This window comes from Lygodium microphyllum, chromosome 15 (genome assembly GCF_053477565.2).
Source record: "Lygodium microphyllum isolate KBCC chromosome 15, Lygodium_microphyllum_v1.1.10, whole genome shotgun sequence".
NCBI lineage: Eukaryota > Viridiplantae > Streptophyta > Polypodiopsida > Schizaeales > Lygodiaceae > Lygodium > Lygodium microphyllum.
This window is the reverse complement of record NC_141149.1, coordinates 137,696,789-137,710,665: the sequence shown is the minus strand read 5'-3', so window position 1 is coordinate 137,710,665 and position 13,877 is coordinate 137,696,789. Positions and strand designations below refer to the sequence as shown.

The 13,877-nt window shown below is 44.5% G+C and overlaps 1 protein-coding gene across 2 annotated transcripts in view; it reads left to right on the top strand.

Annotated features, from left to right (window-relative positions):
• SWEETIE (HEAT repeat-containing protein) overlaps positions 1 to 13,877 on the top strand; it is a 255,929-nt gene that overhangs the window by 240,072 nt on the left and 1,980 nt on the right. The window contains exons 42-46 of one of the 2 annotated variants that reach the window (XM_087694844.1): positions 12,550 to 12,646; positions 12,734 to 12,869; positions 12,972 to 13,255; positions 13,342 to 13,488; positions 13,680 to 13,844. In XM_087694844.1, coding sequence (XP_087550970.1) covers positions 12,550 to 12,646; positions 12,734 to 12,869; positions 12,972 to 13,255; positions 13,342 to 13,488; positions 13,680 to 13,844 — 829 coding nt within the window. Of the gene's footprint in view, positions 1 to 12,549; positions 12,647 to 12,733; positions 12,870 to 12,971; positions 13,256 to 13,341; positions 13,489 to 13,669; positions 13,845 to 13,877 lie in introns of those variants that run through there. The other variant, XM_087694845.1, reaches the window with a different exon arrangement.

Here is a 13,877-nt window from a genome sequence, read left to right as displayed (position 1 = left end):
TCATCTTCTTTTGGGCAACAAAGTGGGCTCAGCATAGTGGGCAGAAACTGGTTGTACTACTCTTGGATTTCAAGAAAGCTTATGACACGATGGACTGGGATTTTCTAGAGGGCACCATGGTGAGGTTGGGTTTCCCCCAAACTTGGATTCATGGGGTCTCTGCACTTTACCAATCGGCACCAGTAGGGTTCTCATAGGTGGTAGGCGAGAGGAGGAGTTTTGGCTGGAGAGATCGGTCCGGCAGGGCTGTCCCCTAGCCCCATACCTGTTCTTACTCTTTGCAGAGGCGATGTCTCACTTCCTCAGGTCACATATGAGCAGATTACGCGGACTTCAACTTCCAATGAGAGAGAAGACTGAGTTATTAGACTCAAAGTATGCAGATGATACAGCACTCTACATAGAGAATGATGAGTTGATGCTGGAGAGAGTGAGGTTGGCTCTTGAGGTGTTCTATTCTGCAGCAGGAGAGAAAATCAACTAGCGAAAGTCTGTTGGTTTCTCCACAAATCCGGACTCTAGCACGGAGTGGGGCGTCCACCTAGGATTTAGATGGGTGAGCAGAAGACAGACCGTCCGGTACGTAGGGTTCTAGGTGGGACTTGACGTCATTCGCGCCCAACTGTTTCTTCCAGTCCTCAATTCTATTCGGACTAAGCTGACCTACTGGAGCACGGCTCGCCTCTACTAGCTGGCCGAGCCCTGGTGGTTAACCAGGTCCTCCTAGTGAAGGCCTTGTACATCGCCTCGTGTTGGTGATTCGAGGGCCAAGGTGGTGTGGGCAACCATCATACGGCATCGGTCAGAGGGAGGGCTTGGGATCATAGACCCACAGTATGAGAGTATGGCCCTCTTGGCCAAGCTAGTTGTCCAAGGCCACACATCAGGAGGGCAAACCTGGAAGGTCCTATTGTAGGAGGGTCTCCAAGATTGTAAACCGAGGTTTGGCGGAAAATGGAGGCCGTCCTTGAGATGGATCTTCACATCAGCCAAGATCAACACCCCCCCCCCCCCCCCCCCCCCCCCCAGATCACCTTTCCTACGCAGCTTGCTCCGCGTGTGGCAGGGCCTCTGTAAGGCCCTAATCCATAGTTGCCCCAAGCTACTAGGAGGAGATAGACCGTCAGCCGGTGATCTGGAACCCCTAGGTCAGGGATCAGAAGGGGCACAGATTGTCGAGCAAAGGGGCACAGATTGGCGAGTGTCCCCACATCTAGTGGGCTGGTTGGGAGACTGGCCCGGCTTGTACCATCAGGACATGGCGGGAGGTGTACAAGATGGTGGAGGAGGAGGTGCTGCAGTGAGTATCAGGCTGCTAAAGAGGAGTGGAGTTGAGGAGAAGGGAGATAGATGTAGCAATATCTCGGGAGTGGCTTGCTCCCCCGATACGAGAGGCGATAGAGCCCGAGGAGATATAGGCCGCTAGGTTTTTACTAGCAGGTATTCCCCTACATGTGGCAAGTAGAGTGGGTGGCACTCCACCTAGGACCTTTTTCATCGTATAGGAGGGGGGGCATCTGGCTCTTGACAAAGGGCAGCAGGATGAGGGGATAGTTGATCTTTCATGGAAGAGGATCTGGGTGATTGGCCTTCAGGGAAAGACATGGCGGCTGGACCCTTTTGTTTTCTGGCAGGAGCTCAAGGAGTGCCGCCTCTAGATCTGGGAGGGCAGGCCACTTGATGAGTTGGAGTGGGATCCGGGAGAGTGGCTATGGCCGGCCACTGCGGTCGCCAAGAAGCCTCCCAGGTTTCTCGAGTACACCGCTACAATTGGCAAACACATACTAATGCAGGAGGATATGGAATGGGCGTCCTCACGTAGGAGGCACTGGGTGGAGCACAGCATCACAGAGCCTTCCCAACAGACCTTCTGGCACCGCCTATGGGATAGCTAGAAGCCAAGGAGGGTATCGTATTTTTAATGGTTGGTGGCACATCGGGGCTTGGTAGTGGGAAGCTGGCTTGCCCAGATGCAGGAGGGAGGTTGTAAGCATTGCACACAACAGCCTCTCGAAACCCCAAAGCACTGCCTTTGGTCGTGTGAGGCGGTGAAGCTCGTGTGGAGAGGAGCATGTTGGATCCTTCGCCATATAGCACCCAGCCTTGGATGTATCTCATGGGGAGCTTTCTGCTAGCAAGCGGTCAGCCAAGGTCATCACTTTCTGTATGAGGCTGAGATGCAAGACACGATATTCATTATCGAGGGAGGGTTGTGTCCAGTGATCGGTTTAGAGGCTCTACCCATCCGCCAGATATTGGAGCCCACAGCAAACTGCTTTGAGGTATGGGAGATCATAGGGAGTCTTACTCGTTGGCATACCTGGACAGCGCGGTGTCAAGAGGTTTTCGGCGGAGAGAGACTTTCAGTACAGGCAACCTTAGGAAAGTTTTGGACCTCCATCATCCACTCCCTCCTTGGCCGTTGGGATCAGGTGCAGTCCAAGGCTCGTCAAGACCTCCGATGTCATTTCCTGCGCACCTGGGGCGGCTAGGACCTATTTTTCGTGATGAAGGCAAGCAGCCCCAGATGGCGATACACCCCTCTCTATGGCTTCTTGCCCCCATTCCCCCCCAGACCGCCTTGAGAGGCTTGTATACATGATGTACTTGTGACTTTCATTAACTCGAGCTAGTCTATTGAGCATGAGCACTCCGTTGCAATCATTTTTTTTTAGTAATATAATGAGCCACATTTTACTTGGAAAAATAAAAAAAGTGAACTCAATGTTTAGCCAGCTGCTCCATTGGAAAATGCAGAAAATCAGCCATTGCCTGATCTGAATATTCAGCAAAGTGCTGAAACTGAAATTCAACAAGAGCTTATGCACAGTCAAGAGTTAAGACAAATGCCTAGATGGTATTTACAGACTATGAAAAATAGTCATCTAGATGCACCCATGGCTGGTCGTACTAGAAGGCAAGCTCGTATGCATGATATTGCACATACCATAGAGTTTGTTATGGCAGCAAGCACACTTGATGATGAGGAGCTTGAATGTTTTGAGGATGCAGAACAGAGTGTGCATTGGATGGCAGCAATGCAAGCTGAATTGGATTCTATAACTAAGAATCAAACATGGGATTTAGTGTCTTTGCCATTTGGGAAGAAAGCCATTGGAACAAAATGGGTCTACAAGCTGAAACAAAATGCAGATGGATCCATTAACAAATATAAGGCAAGGCTTGTAGCTAAGGCTATGCACAGAAGAAAGGCATTGACTATATGAGGAGATATTTTCTCCTACTTCCCGCATGACGACCATCAGGTCTATGGTTGCTTTGGCTGCCCATTATGGATGGACTGTGCATCAGTTGCATATTAAACTGTATTTTTGTACAGCAGCCCATTGGTTTTGCAATTGAGGGATTGGAACACTTGGTGTGCAAACTGAAAAAAGCTTTATATGGTTTAAAACAAGCTCCTAGAGTTTGTTATGCAAAGTTAGATACTTTCTTGCATAGGCAAGGGTTCATAAACAGCTCATCTGAGTCTACCCTTTACGTATGTAAAGAGGGGGAATCCATGCTGATCATTTTTCTATATGTTGATGATCTCTTGCTTACAGGGACACATGCTGATCAGATTTCAGCATTTAAACGAAATTTGCAGCAAACTTTTGACATGTCAGACTTGGGGTCTTTGCATTTTTACTTCGGCATTTAGTTCATAGATTATGCTAGAGGTATTGTTTTATCACGGTCAAGATACATTGGTAAACTTCTTGAGAAGTTTGGCTTACAGGATTGCAAGCCAATCTGTACACCAATGGAACCTGGACTCAAGTTGTCATTACATGATGATAGTGATTTGCTTGATATACACACATATGCTCCAGCAGTTGGATGTCTTATTTACCTATGCAACACTAGGCCGGACATACAGTTTGCAGTTTCATCCGTGTGCAAATATATGCATTAGCCACGCATGTCACATTGGCAAGTTGTTAAGGATGTCTTCCGTTACTTGCAGGATACTAGATCTCTTGGATTGCTTTATGCCAAGGGGGAAGCACTGTTGTTACATGCTTACAGTGATTCTGATTGGGCTAGTGATTATGATTCATATCACTCCACTAGTGGCAATTGTTTCTTTCTTGGCTCGTCTTGCATATCTTGGCTTAGCAAGGAACAGTCCACTGTTGCCACATCGTCATGTGAAGCTGAATACAAGGCAGCTTTCACTACCACAGTTGAATGCGTATGGATTAGATGCTCGCTAGCTGAGGTGGATGTATTTGTTATGGAGCCTACTCCTTTGTTCACTGACAGTCAGAGTGCCATTGCAGTGGCACAAAACCCAATGTTTCATGCACGCACGAAACACATTGAGATACATTATCACTTTGTCAAAGAGAGGCTACATGCAGGTGATATTAGCCTTGTCTATTGTCCTACCACGAGTAATGTGGCAAACATCTTCACCAAAGCTTTTCCGCGTGACAAGTTTGAAGCATTTCGTAATGCTTTAAATTTGCTCTCCTTTGGTGGCGGATGATCCTTGTACTCTTGATCACCCTTCACTCCAGGGGGGTTTTGTTGGGTATTTCACTTATGCCTCACTTATGCCTATGCTCTCATAGGAGTGTCGGTGATCAGTAGGACACTAGGGCACTTTTTACTCTCGGTAGGATAGGTTTTTTTCCCTAGACTTATGGTCTTATTTCGTATGTGCATATGTCACACACTTATGGGCACTTATTGTGTTCGGGTGTGAGCACCACCTACAACCCTAAGGTTTAAGGGTTGTACCTTGTACTTTTAGTACACACTCTTTCAGTCTATTGCATTGGGTGTCGTGCTTTACTCTCATACTATCTACTGATTTGTGTGCTGAGCTTTGATCTTATCTCCATCTTACACACTATAAGAATGGAATGTGTATAGTTGCGTAAATTGTTGGCTGATCTACAAATTTCTTTGGAGGGTCCTATGCCCATTCTTTCTAATAGTCAAAGTGCTATTGTAGTGGCACAGAATCCTGTGTTTCATGCTTGTACAAAACATGTTGAGGTACATTCTCATTATATCGGAGTGAGATGGTATGCAGGAGAGATTAGTTTAGTGTATGTCCGTACACAGGAGAATGTTGCAGACATTTTCACCAAAGCACTTCCTTGTGAGAAGTTTGAGGCTTTTCAAAAGTCCTTGAACTTGCAACCCTTTGGTGATTAATCTTTCTTGTACTTCTACCACATTGACACTGGAGGAGGGTGTTAGAATTTCCCAATTCTATGGGTAGTGCCCAATGTTTTAGTTGGTTGGTTTGTATCACAACTACATTAATAAGTTGTATCACCACTTCAAGAGTTAGTTCTTTGGTAGCATCGGCGGCCCAACCGGTCATAACCAAATGGTTGATAGTAGTAATCAAACCTTCCTCGCAACCAAGAAAATAAGGAACCGATGGCGGGGGGTTTCAACCAACTTTTGACAGAAAAAGTAGCAACCATTGAAAATCCTTCACTTGTAGAGTACCGAGGCAAGGGGAAGCACACCAATTGGCCTCTCTCTCTCTCTCTCTCTCTCTCTCTCTCTCTCTCTCTCTCTCTCTCTCTCTCTCTCTCTCTCTTCTCTCTCTCTCTCTCTCTCTCTCTCGTGAAGATAATTGACCTTATTAACCTTCCTTGTGACCCATCTTTTAGCTTCCACCATTTGATGGTATATCTGATTCGCTGACCTTTTCTGAAAGCCATCAGGAAGCATAACCTTCTAGTCATGCCACATGGATGCAATGGTTGTAACACAGGCAAAGGAGAGAACCTCTGAAGAGAGTCTTGTATTGACGACCAAATGTCCCTGTATCCACGAGGCACTCTAAAGTACTGATGAATACGCCTAAAAGAATAAAGGTGGGGCTGCCTAGGAATAACCCCATCACAGACTGTCTTCAACCCTAACCTAGCCATCCGATTAAACTTATCTCTCTGCAGCCAATCCAACAACCTTGAGAAAGCCAGTATTTCTCCTTGCAACGAATTTTCCTCCTTACGAATATCCAGAGAACGCCAGACAGCAAAACGAAGCAACTCCTACCAAGAAGCAATTAAATGAGAAAGGAGAAAAGGCTGGGAGACTTTTATGGGCCTCGTAGAATTAAGCGCATGCCACCAAGAAGCATGAATAACCGTGCTTCCATGAGAGATGTCAATTTTTTCTATGAAGAATTTGGCAATATCTAACCAAGGATGACATTGAATACATAGACTCTGCAACAAGGATAGCCTCAAAGCGGCCATACGCAAATTGACATCTAGGAAAGTTGCACCCCCCATCCTTTTCGGAGTGGTCACATGCTACCAGGAGATTCATACCTGCCCCAAACGATTGCCTTTCTTTTTCCAGATCATAAATCGGATAGGCTGAACCAAATCCAAAATGGACTTCTTAGTCCAAGGAAGCAATGGCAGAAAGAATGAGATCATACTGATCATAATGCATTGAGCCACTTTTAGTCTAACATGTAGTGGCCAACTCTAGGATTTCCAATACATGAACCTGTCATGAATTCGGGAGGCCATCCAATCCAGCAAGGCTTGGGGATCAACCTCCACACCAATAGGATATCCCAAGTGTCAGGTTATATTACCCCTTGTGATCACAATTCCATTCCAGCCCAAGGCCTCAGATTTTTCTCCGTACAGGAGAGAAGAGTGGATTTCTGAGTATTAATGTGAAGACCCAATGCCAAAGCAAAAGGATTCCAGGCCACTATTGCCCGATTAACAATAATACGATCCGCCTTAAGAAACATAAAAGAATCATCTGCCAAAGATTGACCCACAACCTGGTCACCACCAGGAAGAGTTAAGCCAACTATCTCACCTTGAGCTGCCAACTTATCCAATAATGAGATCATGGGGTGAGTTACCAAACCAAACAGCAAAGGGCTGAGAGGACAGCCTTGCCGAAAGGACCAAGATAAGGCAATTTCCTCCATAATCCCTCCATTAAGAGCACTGGCCTCTCTCTCTCTCTCTCTCTCTCTCTCTCTCTCTCTCATGCACACATACAAGTGTACGTGTGGTTGCAGAGTTTCCACTTGTCGAGTGTGTCCAAAGGTGCACACAAGAATGGAAATCACAAGTCTTAAGGGTAACTGAAAGCAATCCAGCATGGAAAATGGGGTCTAAGATAATAAGACACTTGATGAATAAGCTCTTGTGAATGAGAACTTCAAAATGTGTGGTAGCTAGCAACATGCAATCGTTGGTAGCTACCACCTTGCAAGTACTAGCATGCAGTTGTTGGTAGCAAGTTGGTAGTTATCAACCCAGATAGGTACTCCACACTTGTTTTTAGTGGTAGGTATTCTCTAATAGACAGCATGCAGTTGATAGCTACCAACTTACTGGTGGTAGTTTCCAAAATGGTAAGCAGACAAGCAACTGTTGCCCATAAACTCATTTAATGGAGCAATTTAACTCTTCATAAAAACAGTGGAATTTATTGCAAAGAGAAAAGATTATCATGGTCTGACAAAAGGATCAGTCCTGTAAGAGTCAGTCATGCTCTCATTCCTGGCAGCACCAGCTTTTATGCTTCATCACCATCATTCCTTGCCATCTCCTACAGCCATCGCCTACAACTCCCTTTGTTGTGTTTTGTCATAGCTTGCCTAGCAAGTTGCAAGTATCAGCCTGCTATGGTCATCATATTTCTCCTATGCATGATGGACTTGCTGCCATTCTAACTGCTGACTTCATTATCACTGCTGGCAAGGTCTGCTTATGGCTGCTGAAGGCTCTCTATTGCTGTGTTTTCTGTTTTGGAGGACTGCTGCCTGCATTGACTGTTTCGCAGAAACTGCCACATTGTCTGCCAGCAATCTTACTGCTATATGTTACTGTTTCTGGCGTCTCTGACTCCTACATCAGCTCAGCTCTGCCCTGATCCTTTAGACAAAGACTTGAGGCTGTGAGGGAGGACAGGATCGAAGCTGAGCACAGAAATCCACTAGACAGTAGAGAGTGAAGCACAACACCCAATATGATAAGACTGAAAGAGTGTAAACTGAAAGTACAAGGTACAACCCTTAAACCTTAGGGTTGTAGGGGGGTGTTCACACCTGAACACGGTAAGTGCCCGTAAGTGTGTGTCATAAGCACATATGAAATAATACCATAAGTTTGGGGGGGAAAACCTCTCCTACCGAGAGTAAAAAATGCCCCAGTGTCCTACTAATCACAGACACTCGTATGTGAGCGTCGGCGTAAGTGAGGCGTGAGTGAAATACCCAACAAACCCCCTGGAGTGGAGAGTGATCAAGAGTACAAGGATCATCCGCCACCAAAGGAGATCAAATTTAAAGCATTGCGAAATGCTTTAAATTTTTCATGAGAAAGAGCTTTGGTGAAGATGTCTACCACATTATTGGTGGTAGGACAATAGACAAGGCTGATATCACTTGCATGTAGCCTCTCTGACAAAGTGATAATGTATCTCAATGTGTTTCGTGCGTGCATGAAACACTGGGTTCCATGCCACTGCAATGGCACTCTGACTGTCAATGAACAAAGAAGTAGGCTCCGTAACAGATACATCTAGATCAGCAAGCAAGCGTCTAATCCATACGCATTCAACTGTGGTAGTGAAAGCTGCCTTGTATTCAACTTCACATGACGATGTGGCAACAGTGGATTGTTTCTTGCTAAGCTAAGATATGTAAGACGAGCCAAGAAAAAAACAATTGCCACTAGTGGAGTGACGTGAATCATAATCACCAGCCCAATTAGAATCAATATAAGCATGTAACTGTAGTGGTCTCCCCTTGGCATAAAGCAATCCAAGAGATCTAGTACCCTGCAAGTAACAGAAGACACGCTTAATAACTTGCCAATGTGACATGCGTGGCTGATGCATATATTTGCTCAGCGCTCAAACTGCAAACTGTATGTCTGACCTAGTGTTACATAAGTAAATAAGACATCCAACTACTGGAGCATACGTGTGTATATCAAACAAATCACTGTCATCATGTAATGACAGTTTAAGTCTAGGTTCCATTGGTGTACAAACTGGCTTGCAATCTTGTAAGCCAGACTTCTCATGAAGTTTACCAATGTATCTTGACTGTGATAACCCAATACCTCTAGCATCATGTATAAACTGAATGCCCAAGTAATAATGCAAAGACCCGAAGTCTGACATGTCAAAAGTTTACTGCAAATTTTGTTTAAATGTTGAAATCTGATCAGCATGTATCCTGGTAAGCAAGAGATCATCAACATAAAGACAAATGATCAACATGGATCCCCCCTCTTTACATACATAAAGGGTAGACTCAGATGAGCTGTTTATGAATCCTTGGCTAAGCAAGAAAGCATCGATCTTTGCATACCAATCTCTAGGAGCTTGTTTCAAACCATACAAAGCTTTGTTCAACTTGCAAACCAAGTGTTTCAAGCCCTCAACTGTAAAACCAATGGGCTGTTGTACATATACTTCCTCATGAGGTTCCCCATGTAAAAATGCAGTTCTAATATCCAACTGATGCACAGTCCATCCATAATGAGCAGCCAAAGCAACCATAGACTCGATGGTCGTCATACGGGAAGTAGGAGCAATGCCTCCTCATAGTCAATGCCTTTTTTCTATGCATAGCCTTTAGCTACAAGCCTTGCCTTGTATTTGTCAATGGATCCATATGCATTCCATTTCAGCTTGTAGACCCATTTTATTCCAATGGCTTTCTTTCCAAATGGTAAAGACATCAAATCCCATGTTTGATTTTTAGAGCTTTCATTGCTGCCATCCAATGCAGACTCTGTTGTGCATCCTCAAAACATTCAGGCTCCTCTTCATCAAGGGTGCTTGTTGCCACAACAAACTCCATGATATGTGCAGTATCATACATACGAGCGTGCCTTCTAGTACAACCAGCCATGGGTGCATCTAGATGACTATCTTTCATAGTCTGTAAGTACCATCTAGGCATTTGTCTTGCCTCTTGACTGTGCATAAGCTCTTGTTGAATTTCAGTTTCAGCACTTTGCTGAATATTCAGATCAGCCAATGACCGATTTTCTGCATTTTCCAAAGGAGTAGCTGGCTGAACATTGAGTTCACTTGCTGAAACTCTAGCTGAATCACCAAATGTAATGGACAGCAGCCCTTCAAATACATCACGGGAAGCTTGATATGTGTCTAAACCAGCCAGGGACAATTCTGATTTTTCATCAAATAGTACATCCCTACTGACAAACACCTTTTTCGAAACAGGATCATAGAGTCTATAGCCTTTGCTCTCACTGCTATATCCCATAAAAATGCATTTAACAGCTTTGTTATCCAACTTTTTCTTGAGTATCTTTGGAATATGTGCATATGCAAGGCACCCAAGGGTACGAAAGTGTCCAACAAAAGGTTTCCGACTATTCCAGGCCTCAAAAAGTGTAATTTTCTTCAAAGCTTTTGTGGGGCATCTGTTTAAAACATGGCAAGCACACGACGGCTTCCATCCACAATTAGTGTACAGAGGTGCACTCTGTCAAAACCGTTTGTTATGCATGCAGTCCAACATGCAATCAGTGTTTAGCAACACTGTACCAACAAAATCCCCAAAATTTATTGCCTCGGGATTGTCAAAACAGTCTGTCAGTGACTGTAACTGTAGTATGTATACCAATGTTCCCAGAAAACATAAAAGCCCCAAAAAAATTATGAATGTGTCCAAAAATAGCATTTAATGTGTCCCAGACACGTTTCCTGACTTCTGTGTCTATGGTGTGGAAACCCTTGCTTCCAGCAATTGCAGGAAATTAAAAAATTTTAAAAAAATACCATAAAAGTTGCATGAAGACGAGTTGACTGGCAGTGTTTCAAATGGATGCATCAGTCGGGAGCTGAGGGCGATGATTGACGACTGCTGGGCTTGACTGGCTGCGTTTCAGTCGGGCAAGCTGGACATCTTCAGACTGGCTGTCACGTTACTCACGGCGCAGTCGCCAGGTCAAGCAAGTGGCGAGCTGCAGGTCACAGACTGCGGGAGGGCACAGACAGCTGCAGGCGAGCGTGACGACTGGTGATTTAACTGGCGCAGCGACTGGCGACTTGACGGGCGCACAAATGGGCGTGTGACACGAACGATGTCTGGCGGGGTGCACAGCAACTGGCGTGAGGGCATAGACAGGAGTGGGGGTGTCGCAACAAGACTGGTGGCGGGGCACTGTCAAGGTGAGGAGCTGCAAGAGACAGGTAGAGCCAAGGCAGAGTTGGACTGAGCAAGAAGCTCCCGGAGGCTGAGCGGAGCTGGGCAGAACCTGAGCTAAGCTGAGCAGAGCCAATGCTACTCTGATACCAAATGTGAGGGAGGACAGGATCGAGGCTCAGCACAGAAAACCAGTAGACAGTAGAGAGTGAAGCACGACACCCAATACGATAGACTGAAAGAGTGTAAACTGAAAGTACAAGGGACGACCCTTAAACCTTAGGGTTGTAGGGGGGTGTTCACACCCAAACACGGTAAGTGCCTGTAAGTGTGTGTCATAAGCACATACGAAATAATACCATAAGTCTTGGGGAAGAAACCTCTCCTACCGAGAGTAAAAAATGCCCCAGTGTCCTATTGATCACCGACACTCCTATGTGAGCGTAGGCGTAAGTGAGGCGTGAGTGAAATACCCCACAAAGGCCCTTTTGTATCACCTTCATATTCTCTAATCCAAGGCCCCACTGCATCATAATGTACATTCAGTTTGTGAACCACCCTTGTCTAATGCAATGTTTAAATGCAACAAGTAGGCATTGCCAATGCCCCACTGCTAAGGTTGGTGCCATTACTTTTCCAATACCAGTGAGGATGCCATTGATGACGAGATCCTGCTCTTACCTTATTGCGGATCCTAATTGTGCCATCCTATTGTCTCCAATGCAAGGAATAGCCATACCCCCACTGTGGATTAGGTGTATGATCCCTGTGTAAGTGTGGCGTGTGTTTTAAGAAGCCTGCGCTCTAGGCTGTCATAAGAATCCTTGCCATGGAATGTGCAATATTTTGATAGAATCCTATAGAACTTGCAGGAAGCAAGGTACTAGGAACTACTTTTGATCTAAAGAGTAAATTAGAGAATCTGGAGATGGTCCATTAGCAATACAAAGTTAAGGGATGCATTGCTTTAAGGCCTCGGAGCATAAACATGTATGTACCCCGACTTACTGAATTAACATGACAATTCCAATGCAACATGGATGCTCCTGGAAAGGTGGTGCTGTTCAATTCCTCCTTGTATAAATGCATCATCTTCCACTGCAGGCCATCACTCTGTCAATACTAACTGTTTGCATGCATAATTCACTTCAAACATGTGCCTTAGTTGTGCTTGTCAAACTGAGAAAGAAAATGATCAAGGGGAAATCTTTGCCCTATCACCTATCTCACTCCCAGTGAAACTCCAAGTGGAACTAGGTGCATTCCAAAAATGTAAGAGAGGCCTTCACTTTGACCTATCCAAGCTTTGGGTGCAAATTTGTATGTAGAAAATGATCTACTTTTTATAGCTCCTTTTGTGGAATGACAAGTCTTAGTATAATAACAAAGATGTTTTTATGCAGCTATGTTGCCAAAATTGAAAGTCTCTTGGAGGTTGATAGTGTGATGGGTTTGATATTTGAGACATTAGAGATTGCCATTCAAAGAACAGCTTTTGAGGTTTGTTAGACATTGTATCACTTCAATGTTTGTTGCTTGATACTATTAGTGATATGATTACTCATGTATTATGTCGTGGTGCTTCAGAGGAGGAACCAGCTTTTACCTATGTTTCTGTGTCTGGGAGTGAAATTCATTATTTTGGCACCATCAGGGACAAGTTCCTTAACAAATGCTGTATCTTTTGTGTCAAACCTAGCATTGCTACTTGCAAAATTGGCAGGTAAGTGTGTTTGACATTCATATTAGAATGAAGATTGGCATTGCAAGATATTTGTGTGAATAAAGTGAACTGATTGCATTGCCTGTCTTGTTGCACTGACAGTTGACCAACAAATGTCCACAATGGAATCAGCAGTACAGAGTTTGGTTGAATGTTGTAATGACTGTATAAGTAAAGTGAATGTAGAAGGCAAGTCCATGAAAGATATGGATGACAGTACATCAAAGCTTTCAAAAATTCTATATCTGTTGATGGACTTTGCTCAATTATGTATCGATAATGAGATATCTGGCTCAATTGACGCATCTGAGAACACTCCACAGAAATCAATCCTTATACAGTGTATTGGAAGCCTTCGCTGCACATTAACAGCTACGCATACAGAGGTCTCTAATAAACCAACTAATTTCTTTTTGAGTCCTGCTCAGTAGAAGCGAGGACAGAATTGACATTCACTTTGTGAACTCTGCAGATCCAGTTGGCTGGTCTCCAGACATTACGGAATGTAGCACAAACAAGCATGGCAGAAGACAAACAAGGGCCAAGTTATGAGCTCACGCTTTTACTGATGCAAGAGCTTGGGGCAGCTGTTGTTGGGATTGTGTATGAGTTAGTCAAGGTATTGCCATTTAAATGTCAGGAAATTCCCAGCACTAATTGTGTCAGATTTGCTTAGTTGACACTTCAGATTGTATGCTGTGCATGGCATCTGAGGCTAATTTTGAATATTCCTTGCTGATTTTTTGCTAAAGAAGATATGGGCATTTCTCTCAGAGATGTTGAATGTGTGACTGAACTAGTGACTTTCAGGCTCCTTTGACAGCTAAAGCAGCAATAGCTGTCGGTGAGAGTTTGAAGCTTTTAGTTTTGCTGCATTCACTAGTTAAAAGTGAGGAGTCCCAACAAGAAATATTGCATGTTCTTCTACCTGCTATAATAACTGCAGCCTCAGCAGATGGCAAAGGTGAAACACAGGTAAATCATACTTTATGATAGTTCATTTCCTAT